Source organism: Vigna unguiculata, chromosome 4, assembly GCF_037176805.1.
Source record: "Vigna unguiculata cultivar grain cowpea cultivar isolate G323 ecotype 2 chromosome 4, ASM3717680v1, whole genome shotgun sequence".
Taxonomy (NCBI): domain Eukaryota; kingdom Viridiplantae; phylum Streptophyta; class Magnoliopsida; order Fabales; family Fabaceae; genus Vigna; species Vigna unguiculata.
The window spans coordinates 45137197-45164709 of NC_140795.1; the positions used below are offsets into that span (position 1 = coordinate 45137197).

The window sequence follows — 27513 nt, forward strand, 5'->3', positions numbered from 1 at the left end:
ACATTGTGTTTGGACAAGATAATTTAAAAGAGTAATTCATTTATTTGAAAAATTTAAAATTTTTATATTAATATTTGTTTTTGGATAAAATAATTAGAAAGAAATTTAAAGTTAAGGAATTTTACAAGTATTTCAAATGAATAAAATAAAAGAATTTTAAATATCCTCAAAAGTATAAAAAATTTAAAATTTCACTTATTTTCACACCACTATCACTTTGCTCACAAAGGTCGAGCCGAGTCAATCTAAAATGAAGGTTGACCTGAGTCAACCCAAACTGATGGTCGATCCGAGAATGACGAAGGTTGAAAACAATCAACCATATAGTTGAAGGTTGAGATGAGTTGACCTAACCTAAAGATCAAACCTAGTCAACTCATGTTGAATCTTAGGGAATCGACCATGACAGAAAGTCGAAACAATCGTCCCGGATTGAAAGTCAAGCTAGCTCAACTCAGACTTAAGATAAAGTTGAGTTTACTTTAAAATAAAAATTAAATTATTTTATCCAAAACAAAAATTGAAATCTAAATATTTCAATTACTTCATCCAAACAAACTATTTAATAAATTAAAATAATGCAACTATAAGTAATTTAAATATTATGTATTTCAATTTCTTGAAATTGTTAAAATTCTTCATTCAAAGACAAGTACAATTATTTATTTGTGCAATGAATTTCATAGAAAGTTGACCTTATAATGAGAGCCATATATTTCTTAGGACAAATCCAAAAGAGGTTTAGTGATAGCAAGAAGAAATGTGCACTTAATTTTGGGATAACTATAAAATATTATGAAGTTAGTTATTTGTCAAATGATTGTAACTCAATTTTTCGAAACAAGAATCATGATATACTCTTAAGTCAATGTATGAAAGGGCGTTCAAATTAAGAGAATTTCATTTAAACTTGTGTATGTATGGTAACGTATTAGAAGTTAGTGTGATAGCGTATTTTATTCAAACTTTTAATGGATTTTAAATGTTAGCACTTATAGTTTTATTGTTTATTTTAATTTCTATCATAAGACTATGACATTATATTTTTTTAATATTATTTTGTGTACTTTTATTTATTAAAATAATTTTATCAATTTCAGTTCTATCTCAATAAAACTATTAAATCTTTGAATCGTTGTTTTAAAAGAACATCAACTCAAGTACGTTTTAATTTGATATATAGGAGGAAAGTAATTGGCAGAACAATTCAATAATTTACCTAACTTTTTTAAGAATATAAGATATTTAACACATGCTTTTATGAATGGGTTTTCAAAGACTTCAATGAAAGGCAAAGCTATATTCATTAATTGATATCTTCGAGAAGTTGTATTTATGATATGAAAAAACATTTATGTATTGGTTGTAATCTTAGATGCTTGGTTTGAACGCATAGGAAGTGGCTACAAGAAACAATGTGCGATACTAGGGCTTGTGATAATGGCTTTTTATTTCATCTCGAAAGATGAAAACAAAAATAAAAGAAAAATGTGATTCTTAAAATAAGTGATTATAAATATGAATTATGAACAACGAATAGGGCAAATGTTTGAACTAAATGTTAAAGTCATTTATGAAGAAAACTTAACTAAAAGAATATTTAAATAAAAAGTAGTAATAAATAAAAACCAATAAGAAGACCACTTAAAACATGAACACTGAAAGTAAAAATAATTTGAAAAATTAAAGAAATAAGAAATGTTGTGAATAAAGGAAAAAAATAGTCAAAATAAAATAAAATTTGAATAAAAAATCCAGAAAAATATCCTTGTTATTCTAGTGTTTGACTTTTATAATTATGATACATAATTTATTGTGGTATTCAAAAATTCCTAAAATAGGAACACATCCCTAAAATAGAGATATCAAGTGAAGATATGATTTTTTCAGATATTATCAAGCGATAATGTACCGTAAACATTTGCTTAAGTCCTCATTTTGATCTTGAAAGTTTGATGCGGACTTATGGAATTTTAGGAGTCATATTACATTATGAAATATTACAAGTCATATAATTATAGTATGAAATATTATGAATGCTGATAATTTTTAAAGATTGTGAAAATATGAGAGATATGATATTATAAACTTGTGTCATTGATATACATGATAGATATTATAAGTGTTATTTTATTTTATTCATATACTCTCTCTATTTATAATAAAATGTAAAAGAATATAAAATATAAATAATTGGTCTGGACAAAGTTGAAGTTGATCAACACAATGTTATTTTCAACTCATTAGAAAGTGTTATCAACATTGACGTCGATGTGAGTGAATTGAAATATTCTCATTATTTATCATCAATTAAATTAAGCTAAGAGTGTGTTCTTTACCCTTAGTCGCATTTTACAAAATGGTTAATCGACAATCACACGTAAATGAATCGAAAATAATCATCAAATGACTCTTAAAATAAAGTCACAAAATTATTGATCCGAAAATTTTCCCTTTTCAAATGCGGATTTATGCGAGATGCGGATTTATGCGAGATGCGGATTTAAATGAATGTAAAACGAATGTCTACTGTATTATATATAAAGGGAGTCAATCTCCGAGTAAACACATTTTTGACATACACATACACTTTAATTTCTTCAAAAATCAAAATTCTCATAAAGGTATAAAATGTAATTTAATGTCATCTTATATTTTAATATAGACCTAATTTACACTATGAAATAAATGAAAATGAAATTTGTTCATACTTATTTATCATATTTTTATTACTTATAAAATCTCTAATTATTCAAATCTACCTGATAATTTCTTCATGTGTAAAGCAATTCATTGATTCAGATTTTGACCACTGGTTGGAGACTACAAATTGAATCCACAGTTATTGAAAACGTTTAATTTATTGAATACCACAGAATTTGAATGCAAAAACAATCAATGAATCTAAAGATTCTGAATTCCTTTTTTTCTTTCTTCATTTCTTTCTAACTATTATTACAAGAAAGATGACAAAATAAATTGAGGAACGGAACAGCCTGGCTTTTCACTAAGGGACCATTATTGACGAAACAGTTTAATGCTCGTTTTAAAAATGGTTGACTAAAGAAATTTTTCTTATATAATTTTCTTAGTTTGCCCAATTTTCAAGAAACCAAGCATGATCTGTTATAATTCAATGACTTGTTATTTGGTTCAGGAATGAGAAATGAACTTGTCATTATGATATTAGATTTCATTAGTCGATTGATATCCATTTTTGTTTAGTTATGTTAGTTTGGTATCTACTTTTAAAAATATATTAATCGAGTTCCAATTCTTGAAAATGTGTCAATCGAGTCCCAACTTTTAAAAAAGTGTCTCAATTAGATTCCTTGCAGAAAAAATTATTAATTATAAACTATTAATGTTGTTAACTTTATTCATGACTTTTACCACTAAATTTTAATATAAATATCAATACTTAATTTTGTATGTCATTTTAAATATTTAAATATCAATACCGTAAATGAAATTAATATTTTTTTTATTGAAAGGAACCTAATTGAGGCATGTTTTCAAAAGTTGAGACTCAATTAACACCTTTTAAAAAATAGATATCAAACTGACATATCTAAACAAAAGTGAGTATCATTAGTTAAACCATAATATTATTAGAATTAGTTTTAATTTAAATAAGAAACTCTCAATCATATATATATATATATATATATATATATATATATATATATATATATATATATATATATATATATTTCATATTTTCATCATTGTTGTTCAATTTCGTTTTCATTTTGATTTAGTATTCAATCTTTTGACAATTTGATATTTTTTCTAACTGTATTTAAATAGTTAATGTCAATGTACGTAATAAAAAGTATAATAAAAATACATACACAATATATTAATAGAGAAAAGTTCATTTTGTTTAAATTAGTCTAATTTTGTAAGTTTTAAACCAGGTATTTAAATCAATTACAATAACCTTTCTCTTTTAGATTTAATGGCTAAAATTTTGAACTAATTTGTTGGATTTGAACTTTTAATAGTAAATGATTAATACAGATTGATAAACAACCCTAACCTCCCATACAACCTTCAAGGTAGATGCTAACTTGTAAATATGAGGAGAGTGCGTACAAAATCACACAATATCTTGATTTTGTAAGAAAAATAATAATAATAAAGTATATACTATCAAATGAATAGCCTCGTGTGACATTTTTTTTTATTGCGAACGTTAATATCATAATGAGAACAACTTTTTTTGACAACTATGAGAATAACTAATTAGAACATAACTTATGTTCTTGTAAATAAATACTTGATCAAAGAGAACATGTTACTTATGTGAGGTTAAATAATTAATATTCTGTAAATTTTTTAAATGTAACCATGTGTGATTCTCTATTTGCCAGCTACTAATGTACGACTTGTGGTTTGGTTTTAAACTGCCAATAACTCTTAACACCTATTTACTTATATATTATAAAGTTTTTTTTTTACAGATAAATATTATTATAAGGTTGTTATGAATATTATAAAATGGGGACAAAGAGGGAAATCTTTGGCAATGTTATTTTTTAAATGCATGTCTTCTACATTGATCTTCAAAGATTTTTATTCAAGATTCATATCTCCAACCACTACAACTTAAGACTTTTTCGTAGGGACAAGAAGAAACTCTTTAAGTATTAATATTGAACTCGGGATAGAAATTGTACGGAAAAGAAAGACAATATTGGAAAACCTCTCGTTGTTTCTAGGTTGATCATATAATTATGGGATGTTGTTTTGTTTTCATATTATAATGATGATTAGGAGTTATGCATTAATTCTAAGTTTACTTTGGTTTATGGATGACACATTTCTTTTTATGTCTTTGAAAAAAATTAAATACTATTTAAAAATGTTTTAGAAAGTATTTTAAAACATAATAATTTCATGATGCACAACTATCGCATACAATCAATTATCTTATATAATAATTAGTTTATGTATTGATTATCTTAAGTAAGAATTGGTTGTTTTAAGTTTAATTCAATGTTAAATTGTTCAAATAATCGATTATAATTAAATATAATGAATTGGATTATTGTGAGATCCAAAATATTTTAGCAGTAAATTTTAAAATGAATAAGAAATGAAGTTTATAAATAGAAGTTAGACGATAGTTTTTTAATTCATTTTCAAATTTTCAAATTTAAAAATCCCTTTTCTCTCTATATCCTTTTTGTAGACAACAATCATTTTTTTTATCATAGAATTCTTATTAGATCAAGATCAGATATATCAAAAAAATCCGTACTCGTGGGTATCTACAGATAAAACTCACAACGAGTAGGAAATGGATATTGAAAATGTATACATGCGGGTAACAGCTACGAGTACTTTTATATCACGTTAACGGGACGGGTACGAGTATTATAGTATTTGTACATGTAGATACTCGTATCCACTATACTCTAATTTAAATTAACAAAATTTTTAAAAAATGATTAAAATATTAACACATTGATTTTGAATGGATTATTTTTTATCAATTGGTTTAAAAAATCTCCATTTATTTGTAAATTTTCATTCAACACTATTTAGATGAATTATTTGTACTTTGTTTGAAATTTATAAATATTATGCATTGTATTTTTATTTGAATTTATTGTTACATATTAAAATTTTCTTTTTGAAATACCTACGGGTACTCGTAGATATTAAAAAAATATGCGGATACATGCGTAACGGATATCCTCACGGATATAAATATAGGTATGAGGCAGATATTTATTCAGCGGGTAGAATTGTTGGAAGTCCCACATCGACTAGAGATAAGGTCAATTCACAATATATAAGTGAGGTGCAAGCCTCACCTTACAAGTTGGTTTTGTGGGGTTGAGTTAGGCTTAAAACTCACTTCTAACATGGTATCAGATTTAAATCGCCTTCCGCATTTTTTTCCTTTGTTGATTCTTGTTGGATTAAGCATGTTGTGCCTCAAGGATCTAACCTACACACTAAAGTCCAACCTCCTCCTTCGAAGCCCTCTGCTCATGCTAGTATGGTTGATATCTTCTCCTCGCCTTGATTCAGCAGTCTCCCAATGATTCTTTTTCCACAGCTACTGTTGTTCATCAATGTACTATCAAACCCACAAGTTATGTTTTTCCTTTTTCTTCTTGGATTTTAGATAGTGGTAACCATATTTGTCCTTTTAAATCTTTATTTCAAAATCTCAAACCTATTTCTCCTATTTCTATACAATTAACCAACCAAAACTCTATCATTCCTAAATTCTCGGGTACCATTGTCTTGGACAATCTTATCCTTCATAACACTCTTTTTGTCCCTGAATTTTTTGTTCAACTCATCTCTATTCCAAAATTGCTTAATTATACTAATTGTCTTATGGTTTTCTCCCAAGATACTTGTCTTATTGTGCAGACAGATACCTTCCAGACAATTGGAGCAGCTAGGAAACATCAAGGTTTGTTTTATCTCTTAGATAGTTCTCAAGACAAACGTAACTTGAGTATATCTAACACAAATATTTCTTTACTACATTCTACTCTCATTAATGATGCTAGTCCTTGTAACTTGTGGCATATGAAACTTGGTCATCCATCTGATAAAATTTTACAGCTTCTTGTTTCTAATCATCCTAATATTTTTTCTCCTTCTATTATTGCTTGTGATGTTTGTGCTTTTGCGAAACAAAAACGTCTGAAATATTCTTCCAGCACAAGTAAATCTCTTCAATTTTTTGAACTTATCCATGTTGATATTTGTGGCCCGATTTCTGTCTCTTCCATTGATGGATACAAGTATTTTTTGACTATAGTTGATGATTATAGCATATTTACTTGGATTCTTTTTCTTAAAAATAAAACAGAAGTCAGATCTCTTCTTCAAGACTTTATTATTTTGATAGAAAATCAGTTTTCTTGCAAGCTTAAGAAAATACGTTCCGATAATGGCAAAGAGTTTCTTCTTAATGATTTTTATAATAGTAAGGGTATTTTTCATGAAACTTCTTATGTTGCAACTCCTTAACAAAACGGGATTGTTGAGAGGAAGCATCAACATCTTCTTAATGTGTGTCGTGCTCTTCTTTTTCAAGCAAAAATACCCAACATTTTCTGGTCCTATTCCCTTAAATTGGTTGTTCATTTAATTAATAGGTTACCCACTCCTTTTCTCAGTAATCAATCTCCTTATGAATTGGTCTATTATACTAAAACCGATTTTTCAAATCTAAAAGTTTTTTGTTGTATGGCTTACGCTAGTTCTACCAATACTGGAAGAACTAAATTGGATTCTCGAAGCTTAAAATGTGTTTTCCTTGGTTATAAATCTGGAACAAAGGGATATGTTTTGTATGATCTTCACTCCAAGTCTATTTTTGTGACTAGAAATGTTATATTTCATGAAAATATTTTTCCTTACTCATTCTCTTTGTCTTCTGATAACTCTATTGCTTCAATTGATGATTCTCATAATTGTGATATTAGCATGTATGATTTTCCAACTTTACCTGTTTCACATGCCACTGACCTTACTATGGACCCTGTTACTAGTATTGTTTCTGATAATGGTGAAGTTACTGATCTTGATCTTAGAACATCTCATAGAGTGAAAACAGGCCTCGATACTTAGATCAATATTATTGTGGTGTTGCTTCCACTTCATGCTCTACTTTTTCCACACCTTATCCAATGCATTCTTTTGTTTCTTATGATAATTGTTCTTCTGACCATACTACTTTCTGTCATAATATTTCTGGCCAAGCTGAACCTTTCTCCTTTAAAGAAGCTGCTCAACATGACTGCTGAAAACAGGCTATGGATGTTGAGTTACATGCTCTTGACAGAAACCAGACTTGGACTTTAGTTCCTCCTCCTTCTAACATCAAGCCTATTGGTTGTCGCTGGGTTTACAAACTCAAACATAAACCAGATGGCACAGTCGATAGGTTTAAAGCACGATTGGTGGCTAAGGGTTTTACTCAAACAGAGGGGATTGATTATTTTGAAACTTTCTCTCCTATTGTTAAACTTACTACTGTCCGCATCCTTTTAGCCTTGGCCTCTGCTAGTGATTGGTTTATTCATCAATTGGATGTTGACAATGTTTTCCTCCATGGAGACTTACATGAAGAGATCTATATGAAGCCTTCACCTGGTCTTTCACTTCCTCAGCTAAATTCTGTTTGTAAGCTTAACAAGTCTCTATATGGTTTGAAACAAGTCAGTCGTAATTGGAATCAAAAATTAACTTCAGAGCTACTTCTTCTTGGTTACACATAAAGCTCTGCTGATCACTCTCTCTTTGTGAAGAAATCTGCCTCTGATATTATTGCTTTATTGGTTTATGTCGATGATGTGATTCTCACTGGCAATAGCATTGCTGAAATTAATGTTGTAAAAGCTCATCTGCATTCAAGATTTCATATTAAAGATCTTGGCCCTATCAAGTCTTTTTTGGGTCTTGAAGTTTCTCGTTCTCTTGATGGATTTGTTTTGAATCAAAAAAAATATTGTTTGGACCTCATTTCAGAGGCAGGGATGCTTGGATGTAAACCTACACCAACATCATCTGATCCTTCTATCAAACTTTATGCCGACGAGGGAGCTCTTCTACCAGATCCTTCTTCCTTTCGACGTCTGATTGGACGATTACTTTACTTGACTAATACCATGCCTGATATTAGTTTTGTTGTCCAACAACTCAGCCAATTTGTTTCTTCTCCGCGTGAACCACATATGTAACAAGCTTTATGGATCATTCGGTACTTGAAAAATGCTCCTGGATATGGCCTTTTGTATAAATCCAACACCTCTTTTAAAATTCACGCGTTTTCTGATTCTGATTGGGCAACATGTGCCACTACCCGACGCTCTGTTTCTGGATATTGTGTTTTCTTAGGCACCTCTTTGATTGCTTGTAAGTCTAAGAAACAAATCACTATTTCACGGTCTTCTTCTGAGGCTGAGTATCGCGCCTTGGCATCCCTGGCATGTGAACTACAATGGATTCAATACCTTTTTCAAGATTTTCATTTTTCTGTTCCCACTCACTACACTGCCTTTTGTGACAACAATTCTGCTATTCACATTGCTAAGAATCCCACTTTTCATAAGAGAACCAAGCACATAGAACTTGATTGCTACATTATTCGACAAAAGCTTGTTGATGGTCTTATTCACCTTCTCCATGTTCCTTCTAGAAGTCAACTTGCTGATATGTTTACTAAGTCCTTACATCCTTCTACTTTCTGGGTTGCTACTTCCAAGTTGGGCTTTTACAATCTTCATGCCCACCTTGAGAAGGGGTGATAAAGAAATTATATATCTCCTGCTTTTATTTATATTGATAGAGATATCATATATTTGATTATCTTTTATCATTATCAAATATTATTTTTTATTTTGTTTTTTACTTTTCCCTCTATATGATGGGACATTGTACTCTATATATTGAACAAAGGTTCTAATAAATCAGTGAGCAAGCAAACTCTCTTGAGTTAGTTTTTACCCAAACTTTTCTTGCCCGTTTTTTGTATGCATCCTTTCTTCTTTCTCTCATGGCTTATACATTTCTAACATAGTATCAGAGCCAAGTTAAAGTCTATCCTAACGAACTTTCTTAGACATTCCACCCGATATCGGGCCGCTAACGGATCACCCACTAATTTCTTGTCCCACACACGAGATGAATATACCTCGGCGTGAGGGGGTGTGTTGGAAGTCCCACATCGACTAGAAATAAGGCCAATTCACAATATATAAGTAAGGTGCAAACCTCACCTTACAAGCCAGTTTTGTGGGTTGAGTTAGGCTTAAAACTCATTTCTAACAAGAATACGTAGATTATTACACGTATCTACCCGTCCGTTGATAAATAGAATAAATCATATCTTAGTTTTATGTTCTTTATTTCTCTTTTTATTAAGTGTATATTTAAAAGAAGATGTTGTCGGTACTCAGTATATGGTGGATCTTTTGAAAGGCTTATCTGGATTATATGGTTGAATTATTGTTAAAATATTATACGATAAAACATGATTCAGTTCAGTTAAGGGAAAATAATATCACTTATTTACAAATTGATGATTTTTTTTTTAAGGTATAAATGGTATAAAATTTTATATTTATAAGATTTGTTGGTGAAATAGTGTGATTTGGCATGGTAATATATTGATATATGGTTGGATTTACTTTGTGAATGATTTGGAAACCTTCAAATAGTGGAAAATCATTAAAAAAAACGTTGTGTAATTTGAATTTAGGTTCTCCTTAAGATAAATATTTACTTATCCCCTATTTTTTTAAATAATGAATTCAAACATTGAAAAGAACAAAGAACACTAGTAAATGATATAACTTGCGGCTCAAACATTGATTCTAAGGTGATGCACATTATATATATGAGAGTATGTGACGTATGTTATAAATACTTTAGCGTATTATAACGTAAACATTTTCTAAAACTTGTTAAATTAATCAAATTAATCCCAAGTGGTTGTCACTAAAGTGTTAATGAACACTTTCAATTCCAAAATTTAAGTTAGTTGGTTGGTCTTAAAGATCGTAAAAAGATGTTGGGAATCCAAGTGTGAGTCTAAGTTTTATATTGAATAAAGAAGAAAAAGTTGAACACCATATAAAGATTAAGGTCCATAAACATATTGTTTTAAGATTTTAAATTAAGAGTAATATTAATGTCTTGTGTAATTGAACTCATAATTCATTGATGTTGTTATATCTCTTTAATGATCCTTTCTAAAAAAATCAACAAAAGATGGTCCATAAACATAAAAAGAAAAAGTACTAGGAGGCCATAAAAGTATAAAGAGAAAAGAAAATTGTGAGACATGAGAAATTGATCTAAGGTGACAATTTATAATTATGTGGATACACCCAACAATAATTATTTCGGTTTCATATCGAACAACTTAATAACTTAATGATAACTTTTAATGGAAGTCAAATAATATAGGAGTCACAACTGACCAAATATTTTTAATATTCATATAAATAACTTTTTCATTCTTATAATAAGATCACTTTATTTTCTATTGGCTTTCTAACCTTTTTCTTTCTTTCATGATAAGCTTTATTTTAATAACTTATTTATTATCATAATAATATTATTTTTCCAATAGCTTTATAAAAACTTTTATAGTAAGTTTTCTATCTTATTTATTTGAAAAAAAAAATAGATACGATAAATTTTAATTTGGATTTTGATGGACAAAAGTCTATTTTGCTAAGTTAAAATGTATTTAAAAATATAATCTATTTAATGAAAATCCATCTTACTTTAAATATAAATAAATAAATAAAAAGATAAAAAAATTATTATGTAATAGTATTAAATAACGTAAAAAATTCGATAATTTATAAACATTTATTATGCTCTTGTTTGCTTTTAAATGGATACATTTCAATTATTGATATTACTGTTTTATTAGTAAACTCAAATTCATATAATATAATTTCCGAATTTCCACAAAGCTAACCTTATCTTCCTATCATTCTCTTATTATATTTTATTTTCATTCAATTTTTTTATTATGACTGATTATATTTTAACTAATGATATCTTAATCTCGTAATTTTTTTCAAGTCAATGAATTTTAATTATTTTTTAAAATAAGAAAATTTATTCTCCTTACAGTTCCTTTCTATTTTAATTTCTTATATCCTCATTTTGTACTAAGAATTTTCATAAATTGAATAGTGTTTTTTTTTCAAGACTTATCACTAAAGTGTCAAATTTCATGAAAAATATATATAAAAACAAAAAGATTGTCACGTAAAACTTCAATCTCTTATTTTACAATATCTTTCAAAATTTATCAAATTTTTATCATAAAAGCTTCTTAACATGATAACATTGATCCTCCGAGTCTATTATTATATTCACAACTTTCGGCATATTGTTTTTTTTTTTCGATCACAAAAATAGAATTAGTGTTAGTGGTGATTAAAACGGTATGATTCTTCTTCATCCTTTGTTCACATGCAAATGCAAGTGTGTGAATGTGCAATGTATGTGAGGGAAGAGATGTTCCTCCACGTTATCTTTTTAATATGTGAATAATAAAGTTTAGTAATTTTACATGAAAAAAATATATATTAAAATTACACTTATTTAAGAATATTATTTTCGTCATTTCGAAGTTATTAATTAAGATCTACTACTAATAGAAAAGAAGAGAAGAGATACAAAAAAATTATGATATATAATTAAGGATGTCAAAAAAATCCGTACCCGCGAGTATTCACAGATAAAATCTGCAACGAATAGAAAATGAATATTGTAAATGGATATTTGCGGGTAACGGGTACGAGTATTTTTAATACCCGAATATTAACGGGATGGGTACATGTATCATAGTATCTGTACACGTGGATACTTGTACCCGCTATACTCTAATTTAAATTATAAAAAAAACATAAAAAACATTATTAAAATATTAGCATATTGATTTTGAATGAGTTTTTTTTATCAATTAGTTTAAAAAAAATTTATTTCTTTGTAAATTGTCATTCAACACTATTTAAATGAGTTATGTGGACTTTGTTTAAAATTTATGAATGATATATATTGTATTTTATTTGAATTTACGATTAAAATATTTTGTTAAATATTTATTTTTATTCTTTTTAAATACCTGTGGGTACCTGTGGATATCCGTAGATATTATGCGGGTACCCGCATAACGGATATCCGACAAATATGAATACGAATACGTGACGAATATTTATTCAGCAGGTAAGATGCGGGGAACTGCTACTCGTACCCTACCCGCCCGTTGACATCCTTATATAAACGGAACAAATTCATCTTAAAAGAATCATTCTTGTTTCAAGCATAAGTATTTTCTTCTTTCCATCCCAACATTCATGTTCTACCATCACAATCACTAATTAAAAAATAAATAAATAATATGGCTTAAAATCATGTAATATTAATTAAAATAAAAATTATGATACAAATATGGATCATAGACTAATCATGAAGAAAATTAAAGAAGATTTCACATCAATAATAACAAAATAAAAGTATTGTTAGTGTTGCTTGTTGTTTTGAGCCAGAAAGGAAATTGATTTGTAATGATTCTCTTTTTGACCTAATCAGAATTTTTGTGCTGTGTCATTGTTTGGGCAAATGAAACCTATCCTCAATCTGTTGCCTAGTCAGCATTTGTGCTGAGTCAGTGCCAGGTATGCATCACTTCTTCCTCCTCCAACACAAACTAAAACTTGTGGATGTCATCGCTTCAAAACCTCAATTTAAAACAAAATTCCACAACAACTTGTTAATAAAATAATCTCCACTCATCTCTAAATACATTAAATGTAACTTCAAACTTCGTGGCTTAAATATTTTCATTTATAAAATGGCTTATTCAATTTTTATTTTATTTCCAAAAGTGGATAAAAAGTGGATAAAGTTACTCCATTTACAACAATAATTCACACAGAAATCACAACCTTTTCTTTCTGTTGGTTTATTAAAATAGGTTAAGATGGTCTAGTTCCTACAAAAAATTGGAAATTGTTGGTCCACGTTTGAAAAGGACATATACTCAACAAAAAAGCATATATAGTAATTAAATAACGTAATATAAATTAGCTTTTATTTTGTACAACATAAATTTTAACAGATCTTGAAAAAAATAATTAAATTATTAAGTAGTACAAATCAATATTTGAGTTATAGAGATTAACAATAAATCTCTCTTGCATAAGTTGCAAGGCAAACCCAAGCAAATTGAAATTCTTTATTCACCTTGCAATTTTTTTTTCTGGGTTCACATTAGTTTATATGACCCATTTCACATTATCATTCTAAATTTAGACACTCTTTAATCATTTTTTGTTACTAAAAATTTATCAAATGAAAATGTGAAAGTGTGATAAAATTTGTATCATTCATACAATTGTATATGAAAAAATAAAATAAAATGTAAAACATCGAATTTACCTTTATTTTATATATATACATTATATCAATTATTGAAGGAAAATAAGAAAGTAAGTTTAAGTAAATTATAATGTTTAAATCTTAATTAAGTTTTAAGAAATTAAGAATAAGATTATGTTATTAAAATTAGTTGATATAAGCTGTAGTAAATTGTACTTTTTTTATTAAAGTTTAATCCTGTGAAAAAGAAAAGGTTATAAATTAAAGTAAATGTAAATTGAAGCAAATTAGGTAAGATGAAAATTTATAATAATGTTAGCATTATTTTATTAAAAATTGAAGCAAATCGATTTCAATTGGAGCAATTTGGTTCGTGACTCTAATGAGCTTCGACCAAATTGTTGATAAACTTATGTGTCAGACCAAGCTTGAAAGTAATAATTATAAATCTATAACAATATATAAAGAGGATTCCCTCTTTTGTATCCACATTTCATAATACCAAATATACCCTTTACAATATTATTATTTATTAATTTTTTAAAATTAATAATTATTTTTATCTATTTTTTATAAAATTGTTTATCTTTTTTTTATTCATCAACAATTATTCTCTCTATTTATTTCATTTTATTTTTAATAAATATACATTTATTTTATATATTAACTTAATAACATTATACTATTATCATCTACTAATATAATATCATTCATATTTAAAAAATACACACAGGCGCGATAGCGCCTGTGTTTACACTAGTTAAAAAATAAAAATAATATTTCTTCATTAAAAAGACATTAATTTTTCACTTTATAGATAATATTATACTAGGTCCCTTTTGGTGGTGTGCTGTACTCACTTATATGTAGAAAAACAAGATGGGACCACTAAATGTTTTTATTTAAAAGTTACCAATATTACTATGCTTTTACGTTCAAACAAACATTGATGTTTTATATATAATAAATAAATAAATAAATTTGTTTTTTGATGTTGTTGATTGACGTAGGAAGGAGCAACAACAGTATATGTTTCTTATGCCTGCAACCGAAAGTGGATAAGATCGATTATCCAAGGCCCACAACATACCAAACAATTTCTTTCTAAAACGACCATTTCATTTAATTTAATTTAATTTAAATGTTGTCTCGTTATATACTTTTTTTAGAATGTAAACGTAATTTGATTTTACGAATTGGTTGATACGCTTACAAATGTTCAAATTGATTTTTTTAATGACTCAATAATAATAATAATAATAATAAGATTTTGCAGAATTAAAATTGAGAATCCAAAATTAAACCGTTGAAATGAAACTAAGACGTTGATACCACACCAACTCATAAACGCGAGACTTCTGATCTTCCGATGTGACTTTCGGTGCCAATGGATTTAGTTCAATCCACTTTGGATAACATTCTCTCCCCTTTCATTTTCAAATTATCTTTTCTTCATCTTAACAACATTCATATCAAAGTTTAATTATACTACAAACTAATTTTACATCTAAAATTAATTTTATAAAATTTATTTCCATTTTGGTTGTAGGGATAACGAACCTGTTATTCAAAATATACTAATAGAAAAATAGTTCAAATATAAAGGTCTTCGTTAATACGTCAATCGATTGTATATCATCACCGATAAACACGATTTATGACGGATATAAGGGTAATGTTGCTTTTTGAATTAATGACCATACCATTTATAAAAATTATAAAAATGTGTGGTTAAAAAAATGTTTGATATTCGATAAAATATGATGATATGTCTTTCAATTAAGATACATTACATTGATTTTCTGAACAATCAATATAATATGTTCTTCAACTAAGAAATATGACTGATTTTCTTGAACAATTAATGTTATATGTGATTGTTTTTCTCAACAAATCACATTTTTTTATCTTGATTTATTGTATTAATAATTATAATAATATTTATTTTACACTATTACACCATGGGTCTCTACATCAAATTTTTAACTGATGTAATAGCTCATATATAATTGATGTAAAATGTACTTTCTATATGACATATTACATGTTATTTGGACTCTTTCTTCTAATTTCATTGATAACATGATAAATTTTGTCATTTAAGAGAAATTGTTTGAACAAAGTGCTACTAAACCATTTGTAGAAGTTTGAATTGTTGGGCATGAAAGTTTAATGACATGCAAAGGTATAATTACATTGGATATGTAAATAATGCAATGATATATGTTTTATTGTTGGTTGTTGTTATTATACGACAGGTTAAATATATTTTTTGTCCCTTAACTTTAAGTAAAAATTAGAATTAGTCTATCTTTGAAACTTTGGCCCAATTTAGTCTCCTAACTTTAGATATTGGTGGACTTAATCCTTTTAACCAAATTTTATTAAATTCATTTAACGTATCAAACGCATTTCATGATAGTTTCTTAATTAATATTGAAGCAGAAATGTGTCAAACATGTAGAAAATTCAAATGGAAAATAATTTGAAACACCAAGTAAACTTAACAAAATTTGGTTAAAAGAACTAAATCCAAACATTTCAGAAGTTTGAAGACTAAATTGGACTAAAATTTTAAATAAGAACTAATTTCAATTTTGACTAAATGTTAAAGAATCAAAAACATATTTAACCCTTATATTATTATCACTATCATTATAAAATGACTAATAATGTTCGTTATCAATTTTCTTAAACTTTAAATAGTCTCAAATAGTTTCATCAATTTTCTTAGACTTTAAATAGTCTCAAATAGTTTCATGAAGTGTCTTTAGGAGTGAGAATAATCACCTATTAGGATATTAATCTTCCCTATTTATACCGTATAGTATTTTATTTCCATCCTCTCCATCTAAACACTCTAAAAACACAAATAAAAACTAAGAATTAAAGAGAATAAAAAACTAAGAGATTATGCGATTTAATACTTGAAATTGAAAATCAAAAGTGAAAAACATAAATACTATTATAAATGAAACTTAAAAAAATATATTATTTAAATTTTAAAGATCCACCTTATTAAATACTAGTAAAAACATACATACTAATGTTTTTTTTTTCAATATTTTTGTCGTCTTATTTTATTGAGTTAAAATTTAATTAAGATAATATTTTTATAATTTTATTTCTTAATGTGTATATTAATTTTTAATTTAATATATATTTTTTTATTCAGTTGTTTTGTAAAATTTGAGGTGTTACTTAAGTAATTTAAATTTAAGATTAAATAAACTTTAAATTGCAAATTAATAGAACAAATAGGATTTGAGAAAGTGGAGAATCTAAAAGTTATAAAAAAATCAAATAGAACTAATTTTTATAACTATTTGAAGAGATGATAGTTAAATTAAAATATTAAAATAATTTATATTAGTTATATTTTATAAGTGAGTATTAATTTGTTTGATTGTTCAAGTGAAAGTTTCCAGGACATTCTTTTTAATCCATAAATAAATTCAGGACTTTATTATTGCTATTATTATTATTATTATTATTATTATTATTATTATTATTATTATTATTATTATTATTATTTTACATTTTAAATGAAAGGTCTTTGTGGTATGAACAAAGAAAAGAATAGCTATACTTAATCGTAAAATACTGTGCCTTTTGTTTTCTTTTCCAAAGATTATTCAGGTTTTTATTTTGGTCTTTTTTGACTCTTTCGTTATATATTTCTTTTGTTTATGGGTAGTGATAGTAAAGTTCTCTTGAACACAATATGTTAATATTTTGCTTTGTTTTCAAATGGTCAATGTTCATGTTTATAGTTTTTTTTCTTTTTCTTTTTCAATGCATCATATACATACGTATAAATTGATTCACACATTGTGTATTTAATTGAAATGAGAAAAATCGTAGAATGATTCAGAAAAACATCAACAAATTTTTAAATTAGATTTCTTTCAATATCATGACCTCATTGTTCCAAATAAATAGACATAGGTAGGTAACTAGCTAATTTGATTGGTGGTTTGGTTTCCTTTTGGCTTTTGAGTAAATATTTCAAAATATTTACGGAAATAAATAAATTATAAAGATAATAAAAATTAACATACACCTACCATTTAACGATCATCAAATCAATAAAATTCACATTATATACTCGAGGAGCACTAGTATAAAAATATTGTTATAAATAAATCTATTTTTATAAAATAAGACTTTTTCACCCTTATTTGATAAAAAAAATGAAAAAAATAATTTTAAATTTAATTCAATTTCACAAACTTATATACTATAAATTAAAGTTAAAGCGTAAAATCTTTTACAATAAAGTTAAGAAAAATTATGAAAAAGAAATTGATGAAATATGAGAGAGAGAATATAGTGCATCCATGGTCTCCACACATAATGAATATATATTAGGATACAATTAATCAACACCCATATGATATATGATATGATATTCTTGCACACTCATGGACACGTCCACTTTTAATCACCATTTTTATTTTTTATTTTTATTTTCATGTTCCAAAATAAGAAGAATGGACCCAATAATTTTCACTTTATTATAAGTTTTTGCCTCAAGGTTCCACACCACAAGTGTCTTTCTTATAAGCCAAAACCTGAGCTTCCCACAACCCTTTCTTAAATCCAAAACTCACAATAAAACATGGAAACACCTTCTCTTTCTCCTTCTTTCTCTCTTATGCTCTATCACCTCCTCCTTTACCACTGAACTAAATCACCAGCATCAACAACAAAAACCCTTTCTTCAATTCTTCACTCCAAAAACTTCAATCACAAACCTTTTTCTTCTGCATCATGGGCGCTGGTGTTTCCACAAGTGCCGCGGAAAACGATGAAGTTGGCACCTTTTCTTTGTCCTCCCCACAGGCGACAACCTTTGATGATGTTCCTGAGAACTGCATCTCTTCTCTGATGATGAGTTTTGATCCACAAGAGATTTGCACATTGGCCAGAGTGAACAAAGCCTTCCACAGAGCTTCTTCTGCAGACTTTGTATGGGAATCAAAGCTGCCCTCAAACTATCAACTCCTTCTCAAAAAAGTACTCGGTCAACACACCGATCTTTCTTCCATCACCAAGAAAGAGATCTATGCCAAACTTTGCACACCCAATTTCTTCGACCATGGCACCAAGGTAATTTCATCATTGATCGATCTTCACAGCGATTCGGTTCCTCGACATCGAGCATCATTTGATGTATGATGTATGATTTATGATGCTTGATGTCGAAGAACCGAACCACTACTGAATCTTAGATTTGATGATTAGTTAATATGTGTGTGTTCTTTCCAATTTCATCGCTTCTCTTCGTCTTGTTTTCATTGTTTTCTCCTTTTTTCATTGCATTGACAAGTTTGAGTTGTTCCTTTGTGGTGAATTTAGGAGATTTGGCTTGACAGATGCAGTGCACAAGTTTGTTTGTTCATTTCTTCAAAAGCCTTCAAGATTACAGGAATAGATGATAGAAGATATTGGAATTATGTTCCGACTGAGGAATCCAGGTGAGATATTCTTATCTATATAATACTTTGTTCTATTTTTATGTATTTTATCTATTTTATATCAAAATTTACCATTTCAATTATGTTAATATATATATATATATATATATATATATATATATATATATATAATTTATTAATTAATTAATGAAACCCAACATAAGAAACTAAGATGGTGAACTGAAACTTCAATATATGCAATTAGGGTTGTAAAATGCTTCTGAATTCTGATGAAAAGTGGGTTTGGTTGTGTTTTTTTTTATTATTATATAATTTATTTTTCTTATGGTTTTTATTGCAATCAAAATTAAGTCTGTTTTCTTCATCGATGAGGTAAAATTGAAAAAGGAACTTTTTATTTATTTTTGGGTAAAAGTCATTTTCGAATTTTTGAACAAATCCAAAGCCAGCACATGGCATCGAAAGTCTTTTTCTTGCCGTATGTGTGCAGTTGGCACCTCCGTCGTATAATAATACAATTAAAAACATATAAAAAACGTTTATTTTACGAGAATAGTAGCTATTTTAATTATTTCGAGAATAAAAAATTAATTAACTACACGATATCCTTTTCTGAAATATTTCCATCACAAAATTTGTAGTTGTTTTAATTGTATGAAACAAATTATTTCTTTGAGGTAAACACGTATACCTCATTTTTATTTTTATTTTGTTTATTTGAGTGTTTTGCACTTTATATATGTCTTGGAAATTTCTGATTTTGAACCTTATTGATGCAAACAGCAAAGTTTTAGGGAGAAAGAAAGGGTGAAACTTAGAATAGGTTTTGGCAACGAAAGCGATTGGTCCTAGTCAGCCATTCACATCTTATATGAAAATTAAAGAAAAAAAGTGCAAGCAATTTGCACTTAGGGAATGCTATAAAAATAAGTTGAGAAGGACGTGTTTGGAAAAGTAATAAATCAATAATTAAAACTTAGACTATTGTCAACTAACTCCTCCTAGTCAGCATCTTTTAGATTAAAAGAACAACAAAGCAAGCAACTTGCATTTATAAAATATTGTGTAATTGCTGAAAAGGACTTCTATTCAAGGAAAAGTAATATTAATTAATTAACATTGTATATGTAGGGTTAACTTATATGTAGTTGAATATATATTCCACCACAACATAAACACCTTTTGTTTGAATTCATTGAATTAAAAAAAGAATTAGTAGAAAATCATTTTTTTTAATTCTCCTTTATTAAAAATAATTTATTTTATCATAGACTATGTTTAACATTTTTAAATGATGCAGGTTCAAGAGTGTTGCATATCTTCAACAGATGTGGTGGGTTGAAGTAATGGGGGAACTAGAGTTTGAGTTTCCAAAGGGAAACTATAGTGTGTTTTTCAAGCTTCAATTGGGGAAGCCCACAAAGAGATTGGGCCGGAGAGTATGCAACCTTGATCAAGTTCATGGATGGGACATCAAGCCCGTCAGATTTCAGCTATCTACATCCGACGGTCAGAGTTCACTCTCGCAGTGTTATCTGCGTGGGCCTGGAGAATGGGCCCACTATCATGTTGGGGACTTTGCAGTTGAGAAGCCCAATGAGCCAACAAACATAAAGTTTTCTTTGGCCCAAATTGATTGCACGCACACCAAAGGTGGGCTTTGCATAGATGGGGTAGTGATTTGCCCAAAGGACTTTTCAGAAAGACTGAAACAGATTTAGGAGAGAAATGTTAGGAACACATTCTTTTGGACATACTCTCTTACCGATTGAAATTTATTAAAAATTATTAAAGAAAAGTTGAAACTCGTTTATTTAATGAGTTTTTTTCTTTCTTTCTCGATTTTGTAGTTTTCAATCAATTTTAACCATTAAGAGAGTAAGTTGAAAAGGAGGTGTTACTAGCACTTTTACTCTAGGGAAAGTATACTTGTCATTGTGTTTTCAGTTAATCACTTTTGTGAGAGCAAAATTAGGTCTAGGTTTGTTTAATTAGCTTTAATTTTTTTATTATTTTAGATTTTTCAGATCATTGGGTCTTTTATTTTTATTTTTTTTTAAAAGGAAGAGTTACTTGGGCACCCTATTTTTGTCACAAAGGAAGTCCTGAACACGAATTGGGAAGAGGAGAGTTACTTGTAGCAAGGCTGTTGTTTTATAGGGTGCAGCTGTGAGTGTTTTTTTTGTTGACTTTTTTTTTCTGTAAATAAATTCAAATATGTGAAATAGTATCCAGGTTGCATTTGGTTTTATATAAAGTAACTTGTAATAATTAAAGTTGCATTTTGTTCATTTTTTTCCGAATGAATTATTTTGGTCTCAAACTTTATCATTATGGTTGTCGTGATCAAATAACATTAATATTTGATATGACAAACTATATTATCATGTGTGTGTCCATTTGTTAACGGGACATATATGTCTCAATAAATAGATACACATGTGATAACATTTGGACATACATATGACAATACATGCATGCACACGATATACACGTGACAACATAGAAATACATTTATGACAACATGGTTTATCAAGTTCAATAATATTGTGCTTTGTAAGAATTATAAATAATTTAAATCTAATCATTATTTGTTCACTAAAGGTAGCGATTTAAGTTTTTGTGTTATCTTAGTTCATGTGGATGATATTATTATTATTGGACCTAATAACTATTTATTCAATCTCTTATGTGAATTGAGTTTAAATCTCATTGATGTTATTTGTCTTTCAATAAACTCAATCCTAAAGATTTATAAGTGATATCAGAGTTAATGATGAGTCACCGACTTATATAAATATAATATGGTGTATGTATTTAAAGTCTTCTTGATAAAACATGTTCCATTAAAATGAATAATGGTACCAAAAATAAGTATTAATATTTAATTTCCTAATCAAAATTCTTATTCTTTTATCGGTTCTTGTTTTCTAATTTAATAAAATAATTTAATCTTTATCGGTATATACTAATTCAACTTAATTATTTTTCAAAAATATAAAATAGGTTTTAAAAGTTGTTATCGATGCTTATCATTGTTGAGAAGAAGGACAAATGGACTATATAGGAGATTTTGCTTTATTAAATTACATATATAAAGTAAAAAAAATTCTTTGACACCGACTTTTTTTCTCTTACTTGTAATTTTTTTAATATAAACAAATTTTAAAATAAATAAGAATATTTATAATCGTTAAATAAAAGTATAAAAGAATGATAATGTCGTACTATCATAATCCTATAAAATTTCTAAACATATACTGAAATTGTACTTATGATTTTAAGATAAATTAGGCAACCGCTTTAATTGGTATGTGCACGCAATCATGCATGTGATCCAACATTACCTTACACCTTTGACATTCACATTTGTTAGGCCATGTTATCCCACGTTTCTTTTTACTCGATTAGAAATTTAAAAGACTTATATATATATATATATATATATATATATATATATATATATATATATATATATATATATATATATATATATATATATGTTGCACAATTGTTCCATGAAAATTAGGTAGGACAAGTCACAAAGTGAGATTTTTAGTAGGATAATTGTTGAAGAGAAGATTATTGCAGGTGACATTAATTGTCGTGTGGTAGAGGTCAAGTGAGTCGGATAACAATTGAATCGTGACGCTTAAACTTGTGTTACACTCTTAAGTAAAAAGAGTTGCGCCTTAACTGATAGTTATAATTTTTTTTGTGGTAAGTGTCTGATCCTAACAATTAGTATCAAAGTCAAAGTCATGAATTTGATTTCTACCTCAAGTAGATCAAGTCACGATCTAAGTGGGATTTCTAGGTGACATCAATTATACCGTGACAGAAGTCAAGTGTGTTTGGTAAGAGTGGAATTGTAGAGCTTAAGGGATTTTGTAATAATTAATGATTTTTAAATATTTTTTGGAAAAAAATTGAATTTTAAAAAATTATATAGAACGAAATTATATTTGAAAACATTATATGAGTTTACAGAAATTTAAATATTGGGACATCCTTTTTCACAAACATAGATATCAGTCTTTTTCGGTGCTCAAATTTCATCTTTCTATTCTACAAAGAAAAGATGTAAGTAACATAATTTATGGAATGAACATTGAAATGTTGAACTCAAATATAGCAATAGATACAAAAGGAAAAGCCAAATTAATAAATGATAAGAAAGAATATAAAATAAATCTTCAGAATGCATACATTTTCTATTTAAGTACACAGGATAAAAATCTATTTAGTTTTTTCTGCAAGTTAATATTGATAATATTTTAAATCGTATGATTTTCGTATTTTATATGATATTTAATACACAAAAACAATATTTACAAATGATAAAAGAACATTATGTATTTTAAATAAATAAGTTTTGTCTCATTATTTTATATACCTATGTATTATTTTCTTGGAAATAATCATACAAAAATAAAAGAATAATTAGAATAGATTTTTCTATCCTGATTCTGTCTTATCCTATCAGCGATCTAAGTTTCTAGGGATTTATGTTTGTTCTGAAGAAGTTTTCATAAAAATCTAGAGTGTTGACTATTCTCGTCTGCAAGTGCAACTAGAAACACTCTTTTTCTTTACAAATAGCGGTTCCGAACCAATTACCACTCTCCTGCTTCTGTCTCTTTATTCTTCAATTCACAATCAAAAGGGTCCCTCTCATATCTTCAGATCCACACTCTTTTTGCAGAGAAAAAGGTTCCCATGTTTCATGTTTTCAATGTTTCGTTATTTGGGGTGTAGCTTTATTTGCTCACCAATTTAATTGCTTGAGAAAAGTAACCGTCTTTCCTTTTCTGCTTTGGTAAAATGGTGACAATTAAGTTTTGTGGTTGTGAAAAGTTTATTGGAAAAATACTAGTGAGTTAGAAATACATACTTTTTTAGCCATTCTTCATTTTACTTAAAAAAAACATTTTTGGTTTCTGTTTTGGTCAATTTTTTGGTTCCAGGCTTTCGGTATTCAAAATTTCCAACTCTGTAATGTTTAGTGCTTTAATCGTGATAGGGTCTGTGGTTGTTAATGAAGAAAATAATTTCAACTTGTTTGTTGATCATAGCTGTTCTGTTTGCTGTCAGGCTTTGGTTTTTGGAAAATGTCTGAAGAGAAAAACAAAGTGGATTTCATTCAATTGCTTGGACCTGACATGTCAATCAAGATTCTGACCCATTTGGACGCCCCCTGTGATCTTGTTAGGGTTTCTGCTGTTTCCAGTTCTTGGCACCGATTTGGTAAGCCTTCTGAGTATATTTCCTTGTAGTGCATTTTATAGTGCTTTGAACTTTTTTCGCAGTATTAATATGCACTCTTAATATTCTGCAGTTATTGAACATGGCCTCTGCAAGCAACTTTGCTTGGCAATGTTTCCTGAAATATCTGGTGTTACACATATGATTGAGCTTGACAACGTTATTGAACCACTAGGTAACACTTCTGGCAGTTGTGTAAATTGGGAGTATCTTAAGAGAAATCATAAAGTCTATGCATTTTTGTCCTCTGGTCTTCATCCTGTGAGAAAAAATTGCATCTCTAAAGCTATTAGTGCATCTAGCACTGATAACTACCCTGAAGAAAGCATTCTACATACGTTGGAGCCTGGTGATAGAACTGAATATAGAGCATCATACTGGTCAAGCAAAGGGGAAAACGATCCTTCTGTTCCTGAGACTTTAGTTTACAAGCTTGTTTCAGAAATGTGTCTTGTTACAGAGATTCATGTCCAACCGTTCCAAGGTAAATAGCTAAATTAAACTCCTTTGTTTTTGTGAATTAGGTGTGTTGAGGATCATGAACTTTTGCTTATTCATCTGACAGATAATCTATGTTTACTTGTCAGCATTTTTTCAGCATGGTTTCCCTATATATTCTGCTAAGGCTGTCCGATTCAGAATGGGGCATCCAAGATACCCAATTGAATCAGAGAGTGATGTAGATAATATAACTGCTGATGAAGTCTTGGGCGATAATCAATTCATATGGACGTATACTTCACCTGAATTTCCAATGTGTCAAGTGAGTTACATTTTAAAATGCATTTCTTGAATATTCTTTTATCCATTCAATTTACTCAACAAAGAGGAAGCTTGAGATTCGTCTACTGATCTTTTCTGGAAATCATTCACGTATTTAGTTGTATTTTTCTGTCCTTTCTAATTATCTTCATTAAGGAAATTCTAGCGTGAAGCTTGACTTGCAAATTTTCTGGATAATGAAAATGTTTTTTTTATATGCCTAGAGAGTAGTTAGTTCAAACAGTACTAAGCATCAAACAGAGAAGCAAAAATTTGTGTAATTGGCAGATCTTCAGCTTGATCAATTGGCAGGTTGGATGAGAGAAGTAACCATGTCAATCTTTTTAGATTGAAACTGCATTGTATTTTACAAAACAGTATTCTATGCCCGTGATTGACACTTGGAAATGTTAGTAACATACCGACTTTACAGGAAAACAGGTTGCAAAAATTCAAGCTTCCTAAACCTGTTCTGTGCATTGGAGGCATTCTGCTAGTTGAGTTGTTGGGTAGAGTTCAAAAACAAGAAATGGATGAATTATTCTACATATGGTTTGTTTCTCAAGCCTTCTCTTTTATCTCATGCACACACACTAAATTGACATAAAGAACTTAATCTTTCTCTTCTAACTGTCCACTCTTCAATTGGACACTGCTTCTTTCATAACATGACACCAATGCCACTCAAGGGTCATCATGACAAGGGCTTTTTGTCGGAAATTCTGAGTAAAGATGAAAAGTAATGTAATAAAAGAGGACATTTCATTAAAATGTCATACTTCTACTCTATGTACACTGGATGCTGAATCATTCAACATGTTCTCATAGTGGCATGAAGAGCCTTAAGTTATTTCTGAGTTCTTTCTGTTAGTTCATTGCCTAACTTTTATTTAGTGTTTCTTTTCCAACTTAGAACATGTTTGGATAAAATTCTCCATAAACACTTCTAAAGGAGAAAAATAAGAAGAAAAAATTGAATAAACTTCTCTGGAAGTTAAAAATAGCTTATGTATAAGTTGGTTTGTAGAAGTTATCTCATACAACTTCTCTATATCCTTTTCAACTTGTGCATATCTCATTTCTTTTTCTTTCCTTTTAATGTTCATGAAAAAGTTTATTCAAATGGGTCCTTCATCATATATTCTGAGACCGAGTTTGTATTCACCTTGTAGTATCAAATGTTCTTATATTTTAAGAATGAATTGGCATTTGTTTGTTTATCTGTCTTGCATTACTATGGTGCAGTATCTCCCATGTTCAAGTTATGGGACGGCCACTTTCACCATCATTTGATGTTAAAGTTCATCATCCATCAGGGAAGTGTACCTTGAAATACCATCCTCCTCCAACAGATCCTCACATGTCTTCTTCAACATCTTCGCCGGAATCGAGTAGTTCATCGCGCTTGCGCACAATAACCTCGAGCCTAGTGCAGAGGGGTGTGAGACGTTGGGAGCAAATTCTTTTGGGTGCATTGCTTGGTTCTGGTCCTGTTGTAGTTGATGATTAGTGGGAAATTGCAAGGAATGAAGAACCTCAATTGTCAATGTAAAGGCATTTGTATAGCATAGCATATGTTGAGCACAATAATTTGTAGGAGCAGAGGCAATATTTCATCTTCATCTTTTTCTGTGTTACATGAGTCTTGCCTTCCTGGCTAGTTATCAAGTGTATAATGTAAATAATGTATCTGGTGTGGCTTGAACTGATAAAGACAGACATTTGTGTTGATGATGAGAATGTTGATGCACACAATCTTTGGACCTTTGATATGGTGTTTCAGATTAGGTTTCTGTGAAGTTATATTTTAGAGAATAAGATATGTGCAATGCATCATTGAGACTATTGAGACTATGATGAAATGTGTTTATGTACAATAAGTTTCGAAGTTAAAAGTATAATTGTTGGTTTTTACTTCATTTTTCAAAGCAAGCAACCATATATATATGACCATAATGAAAACATACAAGTTTGTGAGTGTTTTTCTAAACCCTGATTTAAAATATACTTGTGGATAAATAGTTTGTTTTTCGGTGGGTTAATTTACTTTTGTTATTATCAAAAGGGTTGAATTTTTAAAATTTTACAAAACGGGGTGAAATAGGATGGGGTTGCGACTTCAAAAGGTAGGCAATTTCTTCTTATACCTCCATATTTT

The 27513-nt window shown here is 28.5% G+C and overlaps 2 protein-coding genes across 6 annotated transcripts; both read left to right on the forward strand.

Moving 5' to 3' along the window:
* Window positions 1-18459: 18459 nt before the first annotated feature.
* LOC114180984 (F-box protein PP2-A13-like) lies at window positions 18460-21168 on the forward strand. Its single transcript, XM_028067291.2, has 3 exons — window positions 18460-18999; window positions 19249-19367; window positions 20629-21168. The coding sequence occupies exons 1-3, from the start codon at window positions 18661-18663 to the stop codon at window positions 21047-21049; spliced, it is 879 nt and encodes a 292-aa protein (XP_027923092.1). The 5' UTR covers window positions 18460-18660; the 3' UTR covers window positions 21050-21168.
* Window positions 21169-23823: 2655 nt separating this feature from the next.
* Window positions 23824-27125, forward strand: LOC114180417 (F-box protein At4g00755-like). 5 transcript variants are annotated; one of them, XM_028066737.1, is made up of 6 exons: window positions 23824-24041; window positions 24423-24575; window positions 24667-25077; window positions 25181-25356; window positions 25789-25907; window positions 26601-27125. In XM_028066737.1, the coding sequence occupies exons 2-6, from the start codon at window positions 24440-24442 to the stop codon at window positions 26863-26865; spliced, it is 1107 nt and encodes a 368-aa protein (XP_027922538.1). In that variant the 5' UTR covers window positions 23824-24041; window positions 24423-24439; the 3' UTR covers window positions 26866-27125. The 5 variants fall into 5 exon arrangements, with proteins under 5 accessions (XP_027922538.1, XP_085528342.1, XP_027922539.1 ...); XM_085672216.1 differs by having other exon boundaries at window positions 24769-25077; XM_028066738.2 differs by lacking the exon at window positions 23824-24041 and adding an exon at window positions 24099-24121.
* The last annotated feature ends 388 nt before the right edge of the window (window positions 27126-27513 follow it).

What these genes read in the sequence shown, in the direction of transcription:
- LOC114180417 (XM_028066737.1), top strand. Translation starts at nt 24,440, where the DNA reads ATGTCTGAAGAGAAAAACAAAGTGGATTTCATTCAATTGCTTGGACCT. An exon ending in CAGTTCTTGGCACCGATTTG is followed by an intron (nt 24,576 to 24,666) that starts GTAAGCCTTCTG and finishes AATATTCTGCAG; the next exon opens with TTATTGAACATGGCCTCTGC. An exon ending in GATGAATTATTCTACATATG is followed by an intron (nt 25,908 to 26,600) that starts GTTTGTTTCTCA and finishes ACTATGGTGCAG; the next exon opens with TATCTCCCATGTTCAAGTTA.
- LOC114180984 (XM_028067291.2), top strand. Translation starts at nt 18,661, where the DNA reads ATGGGCGCTGGTGTTTCCACAAGTGCCGCGGAAAACGATGAAGTTGGC. An exon ending in TCTTCGACCATGGCACCAAG is followed by an intron (nt 19,000 to 19,248) that starts GTAATTTCATCA and finishes TGGTGAATTTAG; the next exon opens with GAGATTTGGCTTGACAGATG. An exon ending in GTTCCGACTGAGGAATCCAG is followed by an intron (nt 19,368 to 20,628) that starts GTGAGATATTCT and finishes TAAATGATGCAG; the next exon opens with GTTCAAGAGTGTTGCATATC.